At 33.6% G+C, this 25,292-nt stretch overlaps 1 protein-coding gene across 1 annotated transcript in view; it reads left to right on the top strand.

The window, feature by feature from the left end:
- LOC129234343 (endothelial cell-selective adhesion molecule-like) overlaps positions 1–24,870 on the top strand; it is a 118,853-nt gene extending 93,983 nt beyond the window's left edge. Inside the window, exons 3-7 of the mRNA XM_054868336.1 lie at positions 2,667–2,881; positions 8,975–9,110; positions 12,412–12,545; positions 14,737–14,920; positions 24,785–24,870. Coding sequence (XP_054724311.1) covers positions 2,667–2,881; positions 8,975–9,110; positions 12,412–12,545; positions 14,737–14,920; positions 24,785–24,870 — 755 coding nt within the window. The remainder of the gene's footprint in view (positions 1–2,666; positions 2,882–8,974; positions 9,111–12,411; positions 12,546–14,736; positions 14,921–24,784) is intronic.
- Positions 24,871–25,292: the final 422 nt, after the last annotated feature.

The raw sequence follows: 25,292 nt of genomic DNA, 5'->3' as shown, positions 1-25,292 counted from the left end.
TAATTATTAAAAAATATTAAACTTTTTCAAATTATTTTTAAAATGCTCAGATCCTATGCTTTTAAGTATGCTCTTTCAGAAAAAAAATATTTTTAAAATTTCGGAAACGACCCCATTAACAGCGGCGTTTTCATACCGAACTGAGGAAAATTATACAGTTAATGGTAAAATAGCTGTCAACCAATCAGTACAAATTTAAAATAAGTACATTTTGGGGATTTTTAGTTTTCTGAGAGAGATCAAATTAGGAAAAAGAAGTATGCCCAAGACTTGAATGGTTACAGGCTTGCATCTACACACTTGTTTTTTCTCTTCTTTTCAAAAGTCAACTTCATTGCACGTTCAGCATGTAAGGTTTGAGTTTTAAACACTGCAGTTTATAGAGATAAATTACGGAGAGTTTTCATTCAAATTTTTGAGGAAATTAATTAAGAGTTTTAATTATATGCACCGATGAAACATATTATACAGACTGTGTTTACTTCACACATAGTAACTTTCCAGAAAAAAAACACTGTTGATGTAATTACGTTAAACAAGGCATTTTCCATAGTAAACTTTCAAGGTTTTCGTACGAGCTTATTAAACTTGATCATCTTTTTAAAATTCTATCAGTTTGTTAATTATGTTATTTGCGGTTTTTATGAGTTGTTTTTTTTTCCCTCTGAAATTTCAATAAAGTTATGATGCATGTTTATGACACGTAAGTGTTAAAATAAACGCAATAAAGCTTTTCACAATGATATATACTAAAAACAATAGATATACTACACTGTAAAAAAATTCCAAAACGTTACTGAGTATTTCCGTGTCACGTTCCGGGATTTCAATGGTTTTTATCCACTTCCTGGAAAAATCAAGTATCATTGTTAAAAAGTTTCCTGAATTACTAAAAGTCGCAAGAATTCAGACTTCTCACTGTAGTAAAAAATATTTTTATCTCCCAGTTTAAAGATTAACTAAGCGTGTGTATAAAGTGTATCAGCTTCAGTTCGGTTGCGGCCGGTCCAGATTGATAAGAAGTCCAAAGAGCGCAGATCAGTCTATTGGACTACGTGGCTTTGCAAGAATTGCAGGCGAGTAAAATTCTTGATACTTGCTTGCAATTCTGTCTTAGCTTTGGTCATGTTGACAATTATGCTTTAGGAGCTATTATATTATGCCAACCGAAGTTTACTCTAAGGATACAGAGACAAGGATTTAAACAGGTAGATTTCTGAATATTTGAGGAAGGTTACTGAGTTTTAGCGGAAAACTTTCCTGACTTTTGTAGGATATGTTACACTGTTAATCGTTTTTACAGTGTAAAAATTGGGCACATCAGCTGCCCATTATTTTCCAGTAACGTTTCTGAATCGTTTTTACAGTGTATAAACAGGCCTTTGAGCATCCTTGCTTTTGACCTTTTCACGTTTCAGTTCAATTAAACAAGGCCATACTTATGAAGGAAAATTGTTACACATGTAAGGAAATGTGGGGAAAAGTGTAATAATTCAGATGATCTGATAGTTCAGAAATAGTCAGTTTGAATTTTTTCAAAATGAACAAATTGTGAATTTGTTTTGAAAATTGCTGTACATAAAGAAAGAACATTGTATTTTTAAATAAAACTTGCATTGAAATTAATTTTATTTTGGGCAATAAATTACCGCCTTTAAAAAATAGTGGAATTTTTTCACTTTCTTTTTTTTATGGTTCAAAATGAAAAATAAAATATTTTTACAATGAGATTATTTCTAGTCGATTATAAAAAAAAGTATTTTTGATAAAATGAGTCAGTAAACAATAGGTTTTATGAATAAATGAGAAGATACTGAAGTATTAAACGAATAACCAAAAATAATAATTAGTTAATGTACGAAGAAAAATAAATGAGCGAGTAAAAGAATCAAATGAAAAGAAATAAGTGAATGAATGAATAAATAAGTGAATGTCTAAATGAAGGAATGTAAATGAACTAATTAATAAATTAAAATGTAAGTGATTTAGTTAATGAGTGAGTTAGTTAACGAAATAAACTATTTCACTTTACCCCATCCACTTTGCCCCGCATGTACTTTGACTGATTGTAAAAATTATTTAAAATACAAATTAACTAAATTAATACTGCAACGAAAATAAGGAAGTCTTAATTATTATTCAAAATATTAACAAGAACTTTGTTATTTAGTAACAAAAATATTTTTTGAGTTACAACAAAATATCAGTAGTATCATTTTTTTAAAAATATCTGTATTATCAAATGCGTTAATCTTTGGCGTTTTTTTTTTTTTTTTTTTTTTTTGTTTGTTTGTTTGTTTGTTTGTTTCCTGACTGGAATAGACTACACGTGGTACGGTGGTACTACTTAGTTAAAATACAACCAGATAGTTCGCGCTCAAAGCAGAGTAAATATTTCACCAATTCATTTTGCTCCGCCATTTCACTTAGCCCAACATTCCTCTACGTTCAATTGAAATATTTAATTTAGTCAATCACTTTTTTTTGAAACATACCAACATTGAAAGAAATAAATAGCTCTGTGTTCGAAGTATGTTAGTTGCAATTTTGATTTCAAAATTCACACATCGATTTTGATTGAAATATACAGCATTTTATCATACTGGATTCAATCTTCATTCCATCTGAAATCATTATTGGTTCGAAATCCTTCAATATCCTTTCAGGTCTGACATTGAGCAAACGAGTTCGTGTGACAGAGCTGCGGGTTCCTTCAACTGCTGTATTTGGCGAATCTGTGGCACTTCTCTGCAGTTACGAGTTGGGGAGTGAAGAACTGTACGTCGTGAAATGGTACAAAGACGATCTCGAGTTCTACAGATACGAGCCAAAAGATGACAATCAGTCCGTCTATTTCCCACAGCCTGGAGTTAATATCGATGTGAGTGTGGAATTTATCTTTCAGATGTCGCGCAAAACAAAGTTATGCCTTATTCCATCTCTTTCACAATAATTGAATCCATGAACATAAAAAGAGAAAAACTGAGGGGAATGTCTCCGGTTGAAACTAAATATTTTGTTTTTCGCACCTATTGGGAGCAGAAAGAGAGTTTTTTCTTTCATGAATTAATTGCATCAACTCAGCCGATATGTGAATAATATTAATTTATTAGCTGCATTGCCCGGCTTTGCACGTTCTACCTCGAAAATAAAAGCTATGTCAAGTGACGCATATTTATCAATCGGGCTTCAATTAGAGAGAAAAAAAACTTTCCCGTCAAAATAATCATTGTCAAAGAAAGAAAACGGCAAATAAAAAATTCCTGAATAAATTAAACTCAACACCTAAAATCCTATTAAAAAAAAGAAAAAGAAAGAAAGAAGATGAATTGACAAATAATAATCAAAAAGGGAAATTTTTACCTCAAAACAAAAACAAAAATTTTTTTAACGAATAAATGCCTTTGTGCTGAAAATTAAAATAATCAATTATCAAACGTATTGAAGCACAAAATGTAATTTGCATGTTTTGTGCTTCAATACGTTGGTTAATTGATTATTTTAAAATTTTATTTAGTCAGAGCCGAGAAAAAAAAAGTGGTAACCTTCTGAACGCTAATTTAAAACGAGTTCACGCAAACGATAGTTTTCCGATATGAAAATAGCGTTCCGTTGGCTTAAAAGTGCTTTTTAATTTTTCTCCCGGTGGTTTTACGCTTTTTTTTTTTTTTTTTTTTTTTTTTTGAAATTCGAAGGAAGTGAGAGAAGTGAGGGAGTGTTTTTCGCGGGCTTTCGAATGGTGCAAAATTCGAACTGATTGTATAACAATTTCGGGTAGAAAGAACAATTTTCGTTCCCTAAAATTAAAATTCGAAAGGTTCGGTTCTTTTTTTGGCGTTTGGAAACCACCTGCGTTCCTACTAGGATGTCCAAGTACCTCCCTGCCAAATTTGGTCCAGATCCGACTTAAACTGGATTTGTATAAGGAACATACACACATACACACACATCTCTGTTTTATTTATACAGATGATCATGTGTGAACTTTTCAGTTTGCTACAATTTTACAAGCCACGATTTCAGTGCTTTGCTAATTATTTCAGAAACTCTACTTACACTTTTTCATTGAGTACTAGCAAAAATACCCGACGTTGCTGGGTCAGTAATAATTATGAAAAACAATCGCTACTTTCATTCGCTATCTGTTTTAACTGAAAGAACTCAAAACACACCGCTTTCAAGTGATTAAAAAAGAGCGTCTTCTTCTTCTTCTATACATAGCATAAAATGAAGTCTCCAAAAAGCGTTTGTTTGTTTAAACGCGCAAAATTCGATAACTACCAGACCGATTTCGCTGAAATTTCCACAGTATCTTTCTTTCTGCCCCGGAAAGGTTTGCTGACCGGTTTGAAAAAAATTCGACGAGTAGTTCTTTAATTCCAATTTAGGCCCAATTTTCACATAAATTCCTGCATTTGGGGTGAAAAATTACTTGCACATATTGATATTACGTATCCTTGGAAAGGGTAAAATTTTCCGCGTTCTACGCAATTTGTTTCAACGTTCTAACTTAATTACGGCGGGAGTTATTTGCGTTTTTAGTTCGAATTTTTTTAGCCTTAGCTGAAATTTAGGCACTACTTTCTTTATTAAATCTATCAATAAAAAGTGAAGGAATTTTCCCTCGGTTTTCTTTTTCAAACCATTTTAAAAAGCGATATTTTTCACTCCAGATCCATCTCGACCTATGGTCGAAAAACTAAACTTCTATCTCGAAAGGAAAAAAAGTTACAAGTATTTTTAAATAAAGTTAAAAAAATCTCATTTCCATTCAAATTGTTAACCATTTTCTTTCGCATTTTAATATTAATAATCGCAATTAAACTAATTTTATTTTGTGTTTCCATGGTTACGCTTTTTAAATCTATCTTTCTCGATTCAATTTCTTAAAAGTATTTTAATTCGCATCTCCAGAGCTCGAATACGCTACCTTGCGGTGATTAACAATACTAAAGAAAAAGGTAAAACATTCCATTCCACGTGTTTTCTTTGGAGTGAATTACAGGCTTGAGACAGTTTTTTGTGTTGTAATGTAATTTCAGAAGAATAGAAAAGAAAGCTTCCCACAAACACGATGAAAAATTACTGTCATTCACAAAGCGACAAAACAAGCTATAAGTTATGGCATGTGTTTGTTTTACCTTTTTCATCCGCCATTAGACAGTGGCTGCTGCGCCCCCTATAGTTTATTAGAGTTGTGACTATCTGTCGTTATTGTTTGGGAGGGAAATTTTGCATGGTGTGTTTTTTATTTATTTATTTAAGCCTGATTGTTGAATATACGTCACTTGACACAATTTTTATTTTCAAGGTGAACCGAGCAAAGCCGGGCAACGCAGCTCATCATACCCATAAAAGTAACATGGCAACTTACCCATAAAAGTAAAATGGCAATAAGTAAAAATAAAATAGTAAAAGAACAAAATAGTATTCATTTAGAAACGAAAGCACGACATTTAAGGGCACACAAATTTGAGGAAACTTCCAAAATATGAAATTAAACTTTACTTGTTAAAAAAATATATCAGTTGATATACATATATATTTGAACATAGAATCTCAAACAATATGTATATGGCTATTGAAGTACAAATGATTAAAAAAAATTTAGCCCCACATAATCCTCCTATGCTTGCTCCTTGCTTTTGTTATTTTGGAAATTTCAATTATTGTGGGTTCTTGGAGCGATTTAAAATGTTACCAAATTTGCCGTAATCGTTTTGGAATGCCTTGGACAATGCTCCCCTATTTGTAAAACTGTCTGTTCCTAATTTTTGTCGGAGAGATATTGTCGCCAAAAACTGAGCTATTTTTGGAGACCATAAAATGATGCTAAACATTTTCATACGAAATGCTTCCAAAACAAACAGTAAAATTTGGCTGTTCTTTTAATTTAGTTGGTGAATTCGTTTACATTTAAACAAAAAATTTGAAAAAAAAAAGTTACATTAAAATGGAAAATAATCAGCCAAATCCAAATCATTTGCCAATCTTGTGTGAAAATGTTTCTTTAAGATTTGACTTTAGAAAAGCCTTGAACAGTCAGATGAAAAGCAAAAATAGTCAACGATAGAACAATTTTTGTTATCGACAGGAGTTGAGATGATACACTAAATACTGTAACAGGAAATATCCAACGTTGTTTAGCACAAACAAACAGATTACAGAATACACGTGTTTCGGGGTTTCAGGGAACCCCTTTTTCAATTCAAAGATGTGAGCTTCTAGATGTAAAGACACCCAGTAAAAGCAATGAAAATGGACAGCAGACAGCTTAAATATCAAAATAAGCAATTAGCAAAAGCAAAACAAAACAAAATAAAACTCAAAGTCAAAATTTATTGCATGATTGCCTCCCACAGAAAACCGTTAAGCAATAAATTTCAGTAAAAAGACCCATAAAATACATTTTTCTGTCAAAATGAAACCGCTTATTAATAAATTAGCAATAAATTTATGCCCGAAAAAATTTTATTACGAATCAACTGCCACATTTAGCGAAAGGAAGAATGAACATAATTCAGGAAAACAGAAAGAAAGTGGAAAACAACAAAAAGTTAAAGAATACAAAATAAAACATGAAATGGAAAAGTAAAGACGGAAAAAAGTACCAAAGAAAGACATTACAATAACCATCTACAACACAACGGAGAAAAAATATGAGATCAAAGAGGGCAAAAAAAGACTACCAATTAATGAATGGATGCCACACTGCACAAAAATATTGAATGCCTTTAAGATCGTTAACTAGATTAGAACAATTCTTCAGAATGTGGAGACTCCCAAAAATCCAGATCTGAGGAATTTGGGCATTTCTGGATAATTTTAACTGAGTTGAAATCAAAGGAGTGATTCAAGTCCCAACAGCGTTAAGCAATACTAGACTTATTGAATTGTTGTTTTCTCATATAATTTTTATGCTCTTTTAAACGAAATTTCAAAGAACGGCGGGTCTGTCCAATATAAGCAAGACCGCAAATGCAGTCAATTTTATAAATTCCACAATCATTAAGAGGATCAATAGAATCCTTAAGAGACAAGAACGAAAGTTTATTGATTGGTGAAAACACAACCTGGAATTGAAAACGTTTAAGTATCTTAGCGACCTGAAAACTAACAGAGATAATGGTTAAAAAAAAAAAAAAAATTCTTAGTGATGAAAGTTTTTTTTTCGAACATTACTTTGTGATCTTTTAGAAAGCTTTTTTATAAATGGAATCAATTAAAGTGGGCGGATAGTCTCTATCAATCGCCACAACTTAGATAGTTAAGTTCTGCATTAAGAAGTTTCTCTGAAGAACAAGTCCTTAAAGCACGATTAGCAATAGCATTCAAAACAGAATATTTTTGATTAGGTGGATGAGACGATAGTCTGTGAAAAAGGTTTGCGACAAATGGTAGTTTTAAAACCAGACTCAGTTCGAGAAACGAGAACATCGAGAAAGAGAAGGGAGTTATTTTGTTCTAAGTTCATACGAGAATTGAATATCTGAATCCATAGAGTTTAAAATAACTAAAACCTTATCAATAGTAAGATGATTATGGTTCATAAGAACAAAACAGTCTCGTCTACTGTTTGTACTGGTTATCTTCAAATTTTTAATTTTGCCACCTGCATCCCTTTGCTTCTCACTACCTCAATTAGTTTATTTGAAATCTCTACTAAACGAAAGTTTCAATTTTTTTCCAAGTGTACTTTCAACTCCTTCTTGAAGAATTCGAGGGAGGTTTAAATCAAGCGCTTTGTAGAAAATATAATGTGAGATAGTCGCGTCTTAAAAATAATCACAAAAAAGGGAAAAGTAAATTTAAAAAAAAAACAATATCATAACATTTCTAGCCCTGCGCGTTGTTTCATTCAGTTGAGTTCTTAAATTTATCAAATGAGTTCTAAAATTTTAACAAGTCAGAAAAATTCAGTTTCTTTTGCTGAAATCATACATACTTATTGCAATAGTAATGGAGATACAATAGCTTACTGATTAATTTTAGTTATAATTTGAATATTCTTGAAAAATTCTGAATGTTTAATTTGAATTATTACAATGTATAATAAGTTTTTACATCAACTGCAGAACTTAAAGAATAAATCTGATTTACATAGATTTTTCTATAAATAAATAGGTACATACCTGATTTATTTTCTGTATATTTTAGATGTGTTCTTTATAGCCTTACCTTCTCAATAGTTGGAAACTTCTGCAAATTTTTCTGTAAGTGTTTGAGAAAATAAGAAAATTGAGTTAGAGATATTTAAATTATTTGGTTGAGTGACGAAAGTAATTGTCATCAAGAAACGATTGAATGATGGAAGCTTCTTAAGATGCCAAGAATTGGGTTATTATGCAATTTAAATCTTATTGTTCAAATAATAAAAAAAAAATGCGATCCAAATTTTAGTTCTTTAACACCGAAATGATTTATCATGAACATTTAAAAAACTTCAGTACGAATTCATTTCGACAATATATGCACTAATTATTTTACCATTTAATTTTTTTAGCTTACAATATTGTTAAAACTTTTAAACGTCATTCGCTAGATAATGACATTGATTTAACAGCACGGTAGTCAAGAAAAAATATATATATATACTTAATTTGCATCTCAGCCACCTTAGTTGATTTGTACCAGCAATCTGGCTACCAAATTTAAAAAAAAAATGCATATATTTTATACGAGTAATACCTGTATGCGTATTTGCAACAAAAAAATTCGGGGAAATTTTTCGTGCAAAATACATTGCTCACGCAAATTTTCTCGAAACTTTAACGTATATATTTACGAGCTCGATGTACCTTTATTGCAGAAAACAACAAGTTGGTTGAAACAAATTTCTGGAGAAATACATTCCCCGCCAATATATTTTTCCACTCATTGAAATCTTTACAACAAATAATAAATATGTTTATTCAAAAAGTGTTTACTTTAATTCTATTTCTTAATACAATAAATATTGCTTTATCTCCCACAGCTTTCGAAATCTGGGAGCAATTCCGTTTATTTAAGAAACGTCGCCTTAGACACCTCTGGCTCCTACAAATGCCAAGTATCTACTGATGCTCCTTCCTACAGTTGTGTCCAAGCTGTCAAGGAGATGAACGTCATAGGTAAAGTTACAGTTTGATCGAAACCTTCAATAACAAATACGCTATGATGCTTTACTTAATTGGTATTTCTCTTAATAGAGGCTTCTTTTCAGATTTCTAATTGTTTATAATTAAAAGTATTTGTTGTTTATTTTCCATGTATAGTTTTTTTCACTGTTTTTGGAAAATCAGGAAAAAAATGAAATGGTTATTTGTTCGTAAGAATAGTAGAAAAGCGTTTTTTATAGATTTCTATTTTCCAACCAAAACGAGCTTTTTTTTCAAACGAGCAATTTTTTCACGAACTGAAAACAAATTCCAATTTGTTTTGTACCAACATTTGGTGAAAATCAGTGATTTTTCTCTCACAGTATGTATTGAATAATCTAGCGATAAACAATACAAACTGTACATTATATAAGAATAAAATACATTATAAAAATAAAATGCATTATAAAAATCATAAAGACATAACGGTACTTTGAATGGGATAGAATATTATAAAGCTCAGCAATATATTGTAACGGATCCGGTGCGACTTCCAACTTTCTTGAAAGGACGACACAGTTCTTGATTAAGAATACAGGAAATTTATTTACACTATGTACAGGGAAGATCGTCAACAACTGCTAAATTAATCATCAGCAATTAAGCAAGTATCACACAACACCATAAACTGAACGGTTACACACGTATTTACTTCCAAATACGAAAAACAACACAGCGAAATGCCTCGCAATAAACAGAGCTAATACACTCCCAGCACAAATTCTCAATCGAAACTAAAACTTTTTATCATGCGGAACGCTTTTATAAACATCGAAAAAAGATCCCTCAACTATTCCAGAAAATGCTACACCGTTTCACACTTTCTTATTTATTTTCATTCAATAATCTTATCAATGGAAAAATAGGGGACCATATACTTCAGCCGAATGTATAGGGGCTGTATATTCATTACGGGAAACTATTTACAGGTTACGTTACTACAATAATTACTATTTACAGAATTTGTAACAATATATATCGATGTGCTTTACAAACATGGCACAAACTCATAAACATTAAAAATGCTATCTTTTTCACGTGAGCAGTAAAAAACAACTCTCATATTTTTTAGCAGGGTTGCCAACCTTGGAAAACAACTTGAGGAGCATTTTGAAATTTTGCGGAGCAGCTCAGTATGTTGTATAAAAATAAATAAAAAAACTAAAACAACTTATCTAAAATTGTTTTTGAGCTTTTATAATCATTTAAAGCACTAGCGTAAAAATAGTTTTTTTTTTTTTTAATTAATAAAACAGCTTTAAACATTATGCCATGCTCTGAGTATAAGCATCTTTAATTATCCATACTTTACAGGTATGTTATAATAAAATCACAAAATATATCGCCATCGAGTCTTTTCGGGATCGCGACCGATTGAAAACGCTTTGCCGGGAAATGCGGAGCAAAATAACTTCTTTGTGGAGCTGCGGAGTTTCGCTATTTTTGCGGAGCAACTTCGAAAGATGCGGAGCAGTTGGCAACCCTGTTTTAGCATTCAGCATTTTTATGTCGAATTTAATTGTAATGTTTCTCTTATATGTGTCATATTTTCTGTAACTGTGTTAAGATTTGGTGCAAAACTCTGTGTGTTATAAGCCAACAACATACAAAATAAATTGAAATTTTTGACAAAGATGCTTATATCTTCGTGAGTGTTCGTGGTACCTTTGAAAATGAATAGAATAACTATGTGGCAAAGTAAACTTTTTTGAGAAAATTTTTGGTTATTTCTAACTATAAGTTGTTATTCGTTCGCTAAAAGCACATGTAATAGAATTTTTGATAGATGTTTTGTTCAAGCATGCCCTTTACGTGACTAAAGCTAGAGGATACTTTCCCCTGTATTTCTCTCGACGTTCTCCAACATTGAATGTGTCTGATGACTCTTAGTTTTGCAAATATAAAAGGTCAAACGGGCGAAATTCTTTAGTCGCCGGTGACCGGTTAATAACAATTTCAGTAGTATAGCCACTTTATTTATTCGAAGTACTGAGAGATGTAGGTTTTTTTATTTACTGAAATTGAAATTATTAATCCTGTGCATACATTAATTAATGTAAGCAGTACAGTTTTAAAATATTAGTTCACAAAGGTTGCATCTTGATTTTGGTGGAAAAGATTTCCCCAATTAATGCCATATGTACACAAAAAGATCACTAATTTGTTTTTCAGGTGGTAATTGGCAATTGATATTTTAATCGACATTTTTTTCATTATGTCAACCGTGGCTGAAGGTAACCGCTAAGTTTGCCGTTTATGTAAATATTCATGTGTACAGGGTCATGCGGTTTAACCTGCAAGGCCTTTTTTTTCACAACCGTTAGTCCTAAATGTATACTTCCAATTGCAAAAATATTCAAAATCAGATGCAGAGTTAAGGTGCTGAAAGTTTGAAGCAAAAGTAGAAATGAGTGGGAAAAAACAAAATTTAACTTTTTATACGGGCCCTAGGTTCTCTTAACTTATGTTTAGGAAATAATCTCCTTTAAAAATTAATTCCAACACAACAAAATTGACATTAGTACGACTAATATTCACCGAGATATGAAACGTTATATTTTGTGACTTACACCATTTTACACTCGCCGTCAATAACACCTTTTGGGGGAAAATATAGCGGTTAACAAAGGGTTCCAAATTAATAGTGAGCATAAAGTGTGTTTTTTTTTTAATTCTTCGAGGTTCTGTAGTGTGTTTTTGAGTATCATTGCATAACATTTGCATTTATCTTTGAAAAGCAGTCAAAAATATAAATACTTCGTTTTTTTAATTCGACGTCCTGTCATTCTTCTGAAAGGGCGATAAGTCTCCAATCTGATCTTCCGTATGGTCTCCTTGAGTTTTGGTAGCAAAAATGTCAAGTTTTTTGTGTAGGAAATATTTTTCAATTGAGATTATTTCCCGAAATATAAGTTAGAGGAACAAAGGCCCGTGTAAAAAGTTAAATTTTGTATTTTTTGACTCATTTTTATTTTTGCTTCAAACTTTCAATAAAACAAGAAAGTTTGAAGCAAATTTTTCTATTTTGCTTCAAACTTTCAAAATTATTATCTGATTTTGAACATTTTTGCAATTGGAAGTATGCATCTAGGACTAACGGTTGCGAATACAGAGGTCGTACAGGTTAAAGCGGAACACCCTGTATATAGATCCGACCTTTTTAGTACAGCTGCCAGAAGTCACAATAAAGCACATTAGTGTATCACAAGTACAGAAATGAATACTTTTGTAATCTTGTATTAAGTATAACTAAAAAACTTTGCTTGCATTTCAGTTTTGCCAGAAGACGGACCTACCATCAGCGGTGGCAAAGAGATCTACGACTTTGGTGAAAATATCACACTCAACTGCACCTCTGCCAAATCAAAACCTGCTGCTCAATTGTATTGGATAGTTAACGATCAAGTTGTGAGTCTGAATTGTTACCGGAATCAATTTACATGCAGTAATCCCTTAACATTTCGGAGATTACGTTTCCCGAAATCCTTATAAGAGTAAAAAGTGTCTTCTTCATACAGTAAAAAAGGAGTTTCTTTTCAGGAAGTTCTAGTTGACATGTCAAAGCATTAAGGAACCATTCATTAATTACGTAAGGATGATTTAGGTATTTTTATCCTCCCCCCTTGTAAGGTTAAGTACGATTTTTCACCATCACCCCTATCTTACCTAAGATTCCATTTTGTTTTTCAAAATAATAAAATAACGAATCTTGCATCGCTGGAATTTTTATTAAATTTGCTATTATTAGTTTTCTTTAATAACCTTTTTGTGTAAAGAAATATTTACTAAAAGGAATCTAGACTGAATGTTTTTTCGAAAAATATTTTTTGTATATGAATGGGTCTGACCCCCCTCCCAGTAAGGATCCGTAGAGATTTTTCCAACTCCCCCTTCCCTTTGGGACTCTTACGTAATTAATGAATTGCCCCTAAGAAACAAATATATCAATTATAATGTGTATCGATGAAAAAGCGTAAACATTTTACTTAATGCAAATAAAAGTTCATCTGTTAATGCGGAAGGCAAATCATAATAGTTCAGAATTTTTTATTCGTAGAGATGTTTTATTATTATTTTTATTCTTTTTTTATTCGAAATTCAATTTTTTGTTTCCAAAGATGGATTTTTCTACTTGAATTAAGCAACGCATTTTCTCCATTTCCCTTTCATCGGAAAGAGTGGAAAAAAATACATTTTTAGAGCATTTTCCACCAACTGTAAGAAAGAACGGAGTGGATTTATTAATGAGAAAAAAAGTTATAATCATTTTACGAAAGGAAAAACCAATTTTTAACCCGAATTTTAAACAGTCACCATATTTTCTCTACTATACTCTTTTAACTACTACGTAATGTTTTCGTGATATTGACCTGTATCTCAAACTTTGCCTCTTTATCAGGCTCCCTTTCACCATCCATATCTCATTTAACGTTAGTTTTTTTCAGCACTAAAATGAAAAATGTTACTGTCATGACGCTATAAACTTCATGATATTCAATTTCACAATTTACTTGAAAACAAAATGTTTGGTTAGCTTTTATTTCTATCTCGAGGATATACGTAATTCGAAAATTGTAGCAGACAAAGCACCCAAATCGTTTAAAGAAAATTTCCTCTTTTTGAAGTAAATGCGGTACTAAAAGGGAGACAAAATTATTTTGTAATATTATCTTGAAAAGCTTAAAAGCTTTCCGCCGTTCATTTCATTCTGGGAATTTTATTTGCTTCCTTTTAAAATAGCTTATACTTTAAGAGCAAAGAGTTAAACAACGTAGAGTTTACTTTCAAAATATTTCAATTTCCATAATGCAAATTTATCTTCAAGTATTGAAAGTTCTTTAATATGAATATTGAACTACTTTCAAATAAGGAATGGTTTGTACTGGTATTACTTTTTATGTCAATAATCAAGCTCCGAGCAAAATTTCAATTTTTGAAAATAAACGTGAAAATTACCTTTTTGCAAGAAACAATTTTTCCACTTTCCTTGTTTTTGAATTAAGTATAGTCTCGTTTATCCGGACTGTCTGGGACCAAAGGCAATCCGGATACTTCACATGATCTGGGTAATAAGCAAAATGGAACCTTAAATAAACAGACTTATTTTTATTGCTATAAAAAACGATGTTTCGTAACAAATTTACATAGAACTGTTTGCAAAGCATTGAAAAATTAGGAAAATAATTTTTACCATCATTTCTTAACAAAGAATTAGTCTTCTCTGTCTCAGACAAGAAAAGCGTTTGGCGTATGTGTTGGGATGACAAACACGGTCACAGAAGCACTTAATCAATATTGGGTTAAAATAAAAAGCGAATGTTTGAGGTACTTATAGTTACGTTCTTGTTACCATAAGTTAAAATTAATATGAATGTGACATTCTTTTTTTTTTTTTTAAGGCTACAAATTTGACTGGATTATCCGGATATTTGGAGTAACGAGGGTCGGATAAATGAGGCTCTGTTATAGGAAAATCGGCATACCGTAATAATAATTCACAATACATAACACCAGTAGTATCCATTATACAAGTAAAATCAATGTCGACATTATTTTTAGCCATTTTAAAGCAATAAGGTTTGCTTTTTTCCCCAACTAGGTTGATGATAAAGTAACCGTTGATCACGGAGTTACCGCCTATGCGGACAACTTGGAAAAAAGCTCCAAAACTCTGAGTCTTCCTATCACAGATTCATTATTGAGTGCTAGAAAAGTATCCATTAAGTGCAAAGCATCTTTTTATGATAGGATATCTATGAATAGCAAAGATATCACAGTTTTACGTAAGTATTTTTCTATACTTAGTCATTTCATGTTTTTCGATGAACAATTCTAAAAACAATATTTATTTTTTGAGTTTTAGATGGAAAGAGTTGCGATTTTTTAAATGTTTCGTTGAGGTTATCGTGCTTATGAAACCTTTTACTACGTTTTAAGTGGCCGATTTTGAAGACTTTAACCATAATGCAATGAAGTCTATCATATGATCATCAGAAAGTGTCCATTTTCTTTTCCGTCTATCTTTTAGAGTCACATATCATTGAAAAAGTGGCAGCAGTTTAGCGAGTGAACTAATCTACCAATGCAGAATGGACGCTACTCTTGCCTTACTAAAAGGCGTACTTCAGTCATACAGGCTCGCATTCCAAGATCATTACAAGAAATATCTATCCTTCATAAGCATTTCAAATATATCTGGTGTACAAACAAGTTTTAAAGGATTTTCAAGAGATGGCGTCATTGGTATTAAATCGAAACGAAAAATGTTACAACTAACTTCATTTTATAACCTCATCGTTAGGCTTTCATTTTCAGTATGTGACATTTCGTTGAAGCGGAAACAACTTAGTTTTTGTGCGCTCTAAATATGTCAACTTTTGTGCCAACAAAACACAATTTGTGGGAAAGTTCACTTTTCTGCTTCTATTTAAAGAAAAGTGCTGCTGAAGGTAATCGAATGCTGCAAAAAGCTTACGGGAACATGCTTCATCGATTTCCACATGTGAGTTTTGGTATAGACGTTTTAGAAGTGGCGATTTTGATACCAATGACAAAGACCACGAAGGATAGCCACAAAAGTACGAAGATGCCGAATTGGAGGCTATATTGGACGAAGACTGATGCCAAACAACTTTGCATAACTCTAAGAAAAAATTGATGCGTTTGAGCCGAGCACTGCGGAAAAAATAGGACACAATATAAGGAGAGACACGACAAGGTAATTTCGCAACATGATAACGCTCGGCTACATGTTGCGCCGCCGGTCAAAACATACATCGACACCCTGAAATGGGAAATCCTACCCCACCCGCTATATAGCTCAGACATTCCCCCTTCCGACTACTATTTGTTTTCGTCGGTGACACATGCTCTTGAATCAGTACTTCTGCTCTTTTGAAGAAGACCAAAATTGGATCAATTCGTGGATTGCATCAAAAGACGCATCGTTTTTTCGAGTAAGCATCCGAAAATAGCCAGAAAGATGGGAAAAAGTAGTGGCACCGATGGACAATACTTTGAAAACTGAACATGAAACCATTTTTTTCACAATAAAGCGTCAAACTTATGAAAAAATCCCTTAAAACTTATTTGTAAACCAGATAGCTTTAATGAGATCAAGCTACTTTCAAATTCATGTAAAATTACGTACACCATAATAAAACAAATCATTCCTTGCGCTTTTTTAGTTAAGATATTTATAAGCTGCAAGTTAACAGTCTTTAACCGGCACTCAAACAGAAAGCAAATACTACACTGTTCTCTACGGCATCCATGACCCACAGTTCGAGACCATAAGTTTAGTTTTACTATATCAGAGTTGGGGGTTGTAAACCTCTCATGGAAGTTGAGATTACCTTCTCACTGTTGAATTGAAGTTCAGCACACCAGCCCCCGGATACAGCAGCGAGCTGTTTCTGTGCGCTTATGAGATGTCTACGCCCATTAGTTGAAAAGTCAACTGGACAGTTTAAAGATGTCTGGAAGAAGTGGCATAGAGAGAGAGAGAGGGAATTGGTGAGGGGGTTTATAACTAGGGCTGCGGAGTCGGAAGGAAAATGGCCGACTCCGACTCCTGGATTTTGAAATGCCCGACTCCGACTCCAACTCCGACTCCGACTCCGGATTTCTTTTATTATTTTTTTTAATTGTATTTTTTCAACTCCCTCTCTACCTTTAGGGGAAGGGGGGAACCTCTAAACAGAGATTTAAATATTAATTCCTTTTTATGAAAATTTCGTATTTTGTTTTTTATTGTAAACCCAAGACGTATACAACGTTAGAAATTCAATTTAAAAATCAAATTTTCCAATAGTTACGAGTTAAAAAGTGAGATAACTTAAAAATCCCTTTTAAAAAATTTGAAAAGGATTATCTGTAATTTGCCCCCCTTTAATGTTTAACAAATTGATATTGATCAAATCATGTGCTTTCAATTTTTGAAAGCTGTAACTTGAGAGAAAAAATGCTTTTTTTCTAAATCCAAGTTCTTGAGAGGGGGTGGTTGCTCCGGGTGACACCCATCTGGTAGATGACACCAAAAGTTAATTTCAGAGTTTATAAAAAAATAGAAATATTTTAATTCTGAAAATTTCCGCGAATATATTTTAAATTATATTTCATCAATAAAATTTCAGCGAAAATAGGGCACATATACGTCAGGAGTTAATTTTACACAAAATGCGGGGTTATATAAATTTGTACGAATAGCTTTTACTATACCTATATTTCTTCTTCGCTAAATTTTTAATTTAAATTTTATTGGCTGCTTTAAAATTAACCTTACTATGAAGATTTTAAGATTAACTGCAATTATTGAGTGTTGTAATCAAGAAATCATTTACACTTATTTTGTTCCATACTTTTTAGTGAGAACCAAGCTTATAGAAAGTCTTAATAAAGAAAAAAAAACATTAGATTATTTCATAGGATCTTTTGGATTCGTGCTTTCGCGCCATAACTTTTTTGAATTTGCCGATCACCCTTAAACGTTTCAACCTTAGTTACGGGCCTCGACTTACTAATTTTTTTACATTTCTTTTACTATTTTATAACCGAGATCGAACAAAACACTATATTTCTATTTTTATTTGAAAGTGATTACTTGAAAATGTTAGGCAACGAAATCGTTTGCTGACAGTTGCTATTAGTTAAGTTCAAAAGCAAGCAAACTAGGGGACGGCTACAGAAAGTTCGGTAAGCACTCAAGCTAGCTGATTGCCATAATGGCTGTTATTTTCTCATTATTATCTTTTTATACATGTAATCGAACCAATTGGTAATCAGTTTTTAAAAAATGCAAGGAAAATCAGTGAAAAGGATAGAAAAAAAGAAGCTCGGAGTCGGAGTCGGCATGTTTTTGAACAACTCCGACTCCGACTCCTTTACCCCAAAATCTATCCGACTCCGACTCTTCGACTCCGACTCCACAGCCCTGTTTATAACCCCTCCCATGAATGAATAAAACTTATAACTGCACAACGAAATCACATCAAAAACTTTTCTTTTCTTGAAAATATATTTTCTACGTGTGTCTACAACTCTCTTTATATGTTCATCTGTTTAGCTATAAATTTCTATCTTTCTATATCTATATAATGGGCCTCTTTCTATTTATATTGTCCATCTTTAATTAAAGCTATATATATATCATCTGTACATCTAGATCCATCTATTTTTATGTCTATATTTATCTATCACTAATTGTACCCATCTATGTCGATCTAACGATCTCTATCTATCTATGTTTATCTGCCTATATCTCTGTCCGTAGATTGATGCGTATGTGTGAAAACAAATGGGTTCCAATGCAAGAAAATCTTATCGTTACGCCACGCCGTTGTCTTTTGGTTTCAATCCGGTTTAAACCCTTCCACTGACGATAATTAGAGAGAAATCTAATCAATGTATGCATTTATTTATACTTATTTTTTACATACCTTTGCTTTATCTATCCATCAATATTTTCGCGCCTATGGTATGATATATTTGTTCCTGCGCTGCCTTAAATAATACAGCCCTTTTTGGATTCTCTAGTGCCGTTGTCTCATTCCAAAGATACACGATAAAATGTAAGGTGCCATTGTTTTGTATATAGGTTGTGTTGGACAGTTTTAAGGAAGAAAAAAAATACACTGCCTAAACAAAACCACTATCACTTCTTACGAGTACGAGTTGGAAGAAAAAGAGCCCTCAAATCCCAATAAAGCCGGTAACGCAAAACAGCTCAAAGCTATTTCCGTAGGAAACTCTAAATGACTGTTTCTTCCCAGAGGTATAATTTTCCAAAAAACTGCCTCCAGAAAACATCGATTATGCACAAATATCCCAGTGTTATTTTTGGCTCACTCCAATTGCGCGAGCCGTATAATTGACTGGGCAGCGACAGTTAATCTTCTCTTGGCAGCTGCACTGATAGTTAAATTGGATTACGACTCAAACATCAAGAACGAAATGGCACTTGGAGTTGTGTGTATTTGCATAATTTAACGATTTTTTTCCCCAACAGTGGAAGAATTTGTTCCCTATTTGTACACTCGAATAGGGAGGCAAAACTTCTCATTCTCTTTCGAGTTTTATAAATTCATTATCATTTGATTTTCCTCTCATTCTTCTATTATTATATACTAGTAAATCGCCCTTTAAGGCATACGGGTAAAAATTGCTTCTACATTTAAGCGAAGCAATTGTCAGTTTAATGATATTTGGATAGTTGAAATTTGAACCCTAACTCCAGTGGATTAACCTTAAACTTCAGTAGATAGCGTTCATGGTTGACCACTTTTCCGTTTCTTCACTCTCCTTAAATGACAGTTTTAACGGTAAAACAGTTAAGTAACCGGATCCAGCTCAGCCTTGTCAAAATACATCAAAAAATGTTATCAAATTATCATGACGTGGCGCGAGTTTCATTGTTGGTGATATCAGGAGCGTAACTCGGTCAGTGAATTCACTATTTATCTGAATGAAGATATGGATTATTATTCTTGTAATCAATCCTGCATTAACAATAACAAAACTCTTCCTCTAAACATCGTCCCAAATACCATTCAGTTTCGCTGCTAATCTTCAGTTACTTTTTGAACCATGTTTTCAACACTTTTTGAACTCGCACACTTGTCCACTTTTTAGAACACTTTTCGGAACACTCATTTGGTTCAACAAGCTTTTGGGAACGCATTTGAGAACATTTTTTCAAATATGTTACAGTCCGGCCATCGATGATATGGAAAGACAAGCATCTGGTTTAAAAGCAGAAATGAGAGTATCTTTTAGTTTCAGTGGTGGTAGTTTGTTCCATACGGATGTTTTGTAAAAAAGACAATTTGTTCACGGTTATAAATTTTTTAATATAAACTATTTTCCATCTACAAAAATTAGTTGATATATTTTTTACGACATTATTTTGAACTTACCATTTTGTTTTTACCTTTCCAGCCGAAATTCCGTTTATTTTCGACTTAGAGAAGGCAATAAATTAATAAGACCCCAGTGACATTATTAAACGCGTACATCAAAAACCGTCGCTATTTTCCCTCCTCCTCTTCTAGATTCATTCAGATAGAATCGCCTTAACTTGGCCGCTTGGTAGTTTCCACGTCTTTCGTGATTAGAGTACACATATTTTACTTGGTTTTGCTGATAATTTTACAGCAATCTCGCGTAGTATATTTCAGCCGCCAGACATACGATTGCCTGTTGTTGTTGTTGCCTATCCTCACTGCAGACAAGATCCACGACCTCTTTCACTGTTAGGAAGTCTAAGACCAAAAGAGGATTGCTAAAGAAATCCTCCCTTGAGAGTTTCATGCAATCTAAAATGTGAACTGGAAAAATCTAATGACTTACCGCACTTGGTGCAGCTGGCGAAAGTTTTCTTGCTCTCGTTGATGTGACCACTAGCAAGTCTTGAGAGAGCAGTCCGGGTACGTCTGTCACCCGGGAGGCCAAGGGACAAACCCGGTTTTGATCCCTTGTACCAATCATGGGGGGGGGGGATTTCCACTCCTCCGGGATTTTTGCTTTCCTCTGGAGTATAACTCCATAAAGGTAAACGTGGATGATGGTGTTGCTGGAATCCTGCAACCCTCCTTAGCAAGATTATCTGCCATTTCGTTCCCGTGGATGTTCACATGAGAGGGTATCCGCTGCAAATAAACATCATGATTAAGAGAAATGAGCTTTAACTTAAGTAGGATGGAATTGCTGGTCTTGTCACCAACAAAAAGCCAACTAAGATGGTGGAGAGAACTACGGCTGTCAGACAAGATCCATAAGTCACATTACTCCTCCTCAGAAAGAATAGCTTTTAGTCCAAGGTCTATTGCAATCAATTCACTTCTGAAGACGGAGCAGTGATCGGAATTACGATGAGAAAGAGTCAAGTTGGCATGAGGAGTCTGTATAAATATGCCACTACCAGCAAGATTGTCGATTTTACTACCGTCAGTAAAAATGTTGATGGCATTGTTAGATACACTGTAACTGTATCTATTAGAATCACATTAAGGGATTCTGTAGCCTAAATGTTAAAGAAAGCTGTTAAAATGCTGTTGTTTCCGTCAGTCAAAAGTACTACTTTTAGTCACTGAAATTGGTAGAATAAACAAAAGGAATAACAAGGACCCAGAAAATACTTTCATTTTCTCAACATTCAATTTTTAATTAATTTTTTTAATGTCTGATTTTAAAATCAAAATGTTTCATCGTGTGACGACGCAAGTGAAGAAAGCCAAAGCTATCTTGAATCGAAGCGCGTGGTTGTCTTTTCTGGCAAGATATCGCCTTTTAACGATTTTTTCACCGCGAGTCATTTATTAGCGGAACGAAAATTGTTTGGAAGTGTCCCGAAACTTTATTCTGGTAACCCTAGCGATTTACTCACTTGTGACGTCAGCAGCAATAATAAAAACAGTGACTGAATATCGCTTAAGATTTTTTAGAAAGGAAATACGTCAAAATTAAGAGAAAAAGTAACTTACCAGACGTTTTTGACCATGCTCTTTCAGAAAAACATATTTTTGAACAACACAATTATGTTGGTACGAAAGAAAGCGATGATTTTACAAGAATTTATAAATGTATTTCCAATCTGTTCTTAAATTTGTCTCCAATCTGTTCCAAGATGGGTCCCCAATTTCTTCTCCAATGTGTTCCCAAGTTTAAATTTAACCAATATTCTGCGCTTTACGCATTCGAAACAGATTCAGAGCACATTTCAGCACTCTCTCTTTTTGACGGAGCAGATTCGATACACATTTAGGCAACTGGAACACTTTTTCTTACTGAAAGTGCTCCAAACGTGTTTCCAATGTGTACTGGGAATCTGCAGTGCTGCTTTTCATCGAAGATTTTTTTTTTTTTTCTTGCAACTTCTTCGTCAAAGAATTCTGAGGTATCATGGATTTTTTTTTCCCTCAAACATAAGGATGACGGTTTTCATATTTATTGGAATGGTACCTATTTCCCGGGTCCATTTTCTTTAGTCATTAGGATGCTTCTCTCAATCATAAAGAAAAAAAATTTTTTACAATTTTTGCTATAATGAATAGAACTTTTCCACAAGACACACCAAACAGTATCGAAATTGTAAAATTTCCTTCTATTTAATATAATTTATTTTTTACTCAAAATCAATTTTCTGCTTTGTTAGAATTTTCCTCATTTTTAAGAATTTTCCCTTATTTATTTGAATTTATTCGAACTCATCGCATTTTGAAATGAATTTTTTAAAAAAATCTTCAGAAGAAAGAACATTTACTCATTTTCCCCTTCAGCCAATAAATATGTAATATTTTCCGTAGTTTTCATTATTTTTGCTCACATATAATAATTTTCTCTCTTTTTGTTCTTAAATCCTTATACTCAGTCTTTTTTTTTTCTAAACTATAAGACCAAAGATGTTTCTCTGAAAAAGAACTTTAAAATTTCCTCTATTGTGTTTGTAAAAACTCTTAATTCTTTTTCCGCCAAAGTAAAGAGCATAATGTGGCATAGTCCATTATGAACGAAAATTAAAAATAGTTCCTCGAAAAATATAGATAGGATGAAGTGAAAAATTACTTTCCATGAAAAAAAATAGAGCTTTTCTCGATCCTTAAAGAAGGTATTTTTTTATTCGCAATTCGACGTAAAAGATAAAAGAAACTGTAAACGTGTTTCATTTTTTTTAAAAGTCAGTCTAATTAAGAAAAAATGTACACTCCTGTTTGTGAAAATTGCAACACCATGAAGGAAGCATCATAGTTGATTGAAATTTAATACACAGTTGAGTGGTAATGGTACAAATAAATGATTACATTTTCAAACCAAACAAACAATAAAAAGAGATAGAAATTAGTATTTTGTGTGGCCACCACGCGCTGCAGTAAGCGCTGCTACACGACTCGGCATGGAGTTAAACAAAGTTTGAATATCTGCCTGCGGAAGAGTATTCCATATTGTTTGTATGCGCAATCAAAGTTCGTCTGTCGAAGCAACAGGACGAGGATCACGAGCGAGACGCCGCCCAACGAAATCCCACACATGTTCAATCGGTGACATATCCGGGGAATATGCAGGCCAAGGAAGAAGCTGTATCTGCTGTGAATCAATGTAGGATTTGACAGTCCTGGCGATGGTGGACGGGCATTATCCTGCTGGAATACAGCCCCTGGCAATCCTTGCAGGAAAGGAATAACTTGGAACTGTAAAATCTGGTTTGATGGTCGTTCTGTTTGATGGTCACTGTCGTTCGGGAGAAGTAATTTGGACATAGATACATAGATTTCGATGCAAACTCAAGTGGTGATAAAATTTGTCAGACACTTGGCGATATATCACCAGTTTTTTGGTCGCCAAGTTTTGTCGCCAACTTGACGACAAATTTGGCGATTTTTTTTTTATTTGGTTTCGATTTAGCCACTGTTGGTGATATTTGGAGAGTAAACATTTGCATTTTTCGGTATGTCTTCCCGACATCCTTTAGATGATTTTACGGGTGGCCGTGTGGTTGGCAACATCGAAGAAGGTCAGAAAAATGTAGATATTGCCAGGGAGTTCGAAGTTAGTCACAAGGTTGTTTCTAGAGTTTGGAAATCATTTCAAACGCATGGAATGTGTAGCAAATGTCACAAGGGAGTTTGCGTACGCAATAGGACGTCAGCAGAAGAATGGTACTTAGTGCTAGCAACGAAAAGGAACCAGCGCAACACAGCTTCTGATGCAGCAAAGCAGTTTCCTGCTGCTACTAGCAAGCAAATATCCTAAAACACTGTAGCCAAACGTTTGAACGTAGTAAGACTATACGCCCGTCAGCTTGTTTTGTACATCCCATTGTACAAGTCAGTGTTTTGCTTGTTTCTAATGATTTCTTCAGTATCGCATTTGGAGAGAAGTCTAGGGCTTGTGTAATATTCTCAGACGAAAGCAGGTTCAGTCTATCGTCTAATTGTGGACGACAGCTAACCTGGCATGAGAGTGGTACAGCATACAAGCCGGCAAAGAAAAGGACTAGTATCCTACAAGTTGGGTCATGGTATGGGTAGGATTATGATCAATGGCCGTACGTCGCTTGTGTGCTTCCAAACAAGACTATGACGGCTAGTGTTGCATTAATGTTGTTCTATTGTCTCATGTTCGCGTGTTCTGTGGTGCTGTGGGCGATAAATTCGTTTTCATGGATGGAAACGTAATATGCCACTAACCATCGCCGTTAGGAGTGTCTCGCACAAAATATTCAACCCATCGGATGGCCAGCATGTTCTATAGATCTGAATCATATTGAAGATGTTTGGGGTGCTTTGGGGAGCAGTCTAGCTGGTCGACAACGCCCTCCAATAAGCAAGGACACCCTTATCCGTGACTGACAGAATAGGATAAATTACCACAACAGCTGCTGGATAATGTTGTATAAAGCATCACATAACGTGTGAAAGCTTGCATCGCTCTCCATGGTAGCCATATCCCATATTGATATCTTACGCCGGAACGCGTTGATAATATCTTAAACTCTTCTACGCGAATCGACTGTTGATAATATTTAAACTCTTCCACGCACCAGAGACGTTAGCTAATTTGATGCCAGTTTTATAGACGGAAAGCATTAAATTTATATTTTAAATCAAGAAGTACTATTGTCGTCGGTAAGTGATATTTTTCTTTCTTTGCAGAATTAGACAGTGCTGCTGTATGTGTATTTAGCCGCATGACTTTGCTGCTGGCTCTTTTAATAAATCTTTGGCCAGGATTTAGGTAAGCATAATTACTATTTTCGTTTACATTCTGAAGTTTTATAGTCAAAACGGCGAATTCAAAAATAGCTATCAGATGCCGTGGTGACCTCTCTTTTTTTTTTTACCCTAGAAACGTATCTGAGTATAGGAAAATGATTCTCATGGGCGGGAATAGACATATTTTTTTTTTAATATTTAACATTTTTCATGAAAACACAGAATGTACACTTCGATTTGTACCGATGAAAAAACAATGAACTGAGCGGGTTCACTCTGAGGGTCGTATGTGATCCGAGAGTCGTAGGTTGGGTACCTCTGATCTAATACAAAGATTATACCTCGTAAAGGTAAAACTTGAATGACTAGGTAAACAAATAACAGCCAAAATATTAGACCATGTTATCAAAGATAAAAGTCGTTTTCCTTACTATATCTTTAATTTGGG

Source organism: Uloborus diversus, chromosome 1 (assembly GCF_026930045.1).
Source record: "Uloborus diversus isolate 005 chromosome 1, Udiv.v.3.1, whole genome shotgun sequence".
Classification (NCBI taxonomy): domain Eukaryota; kingdom Metazoa; phylum Arthropoda; class Arachnida; order Araneae; family Uloboridae; genus Uloborus; species Uloborus diversus.
This window is presented reverse-complemented; position numbering and strand designations above follow the sequence as displayed.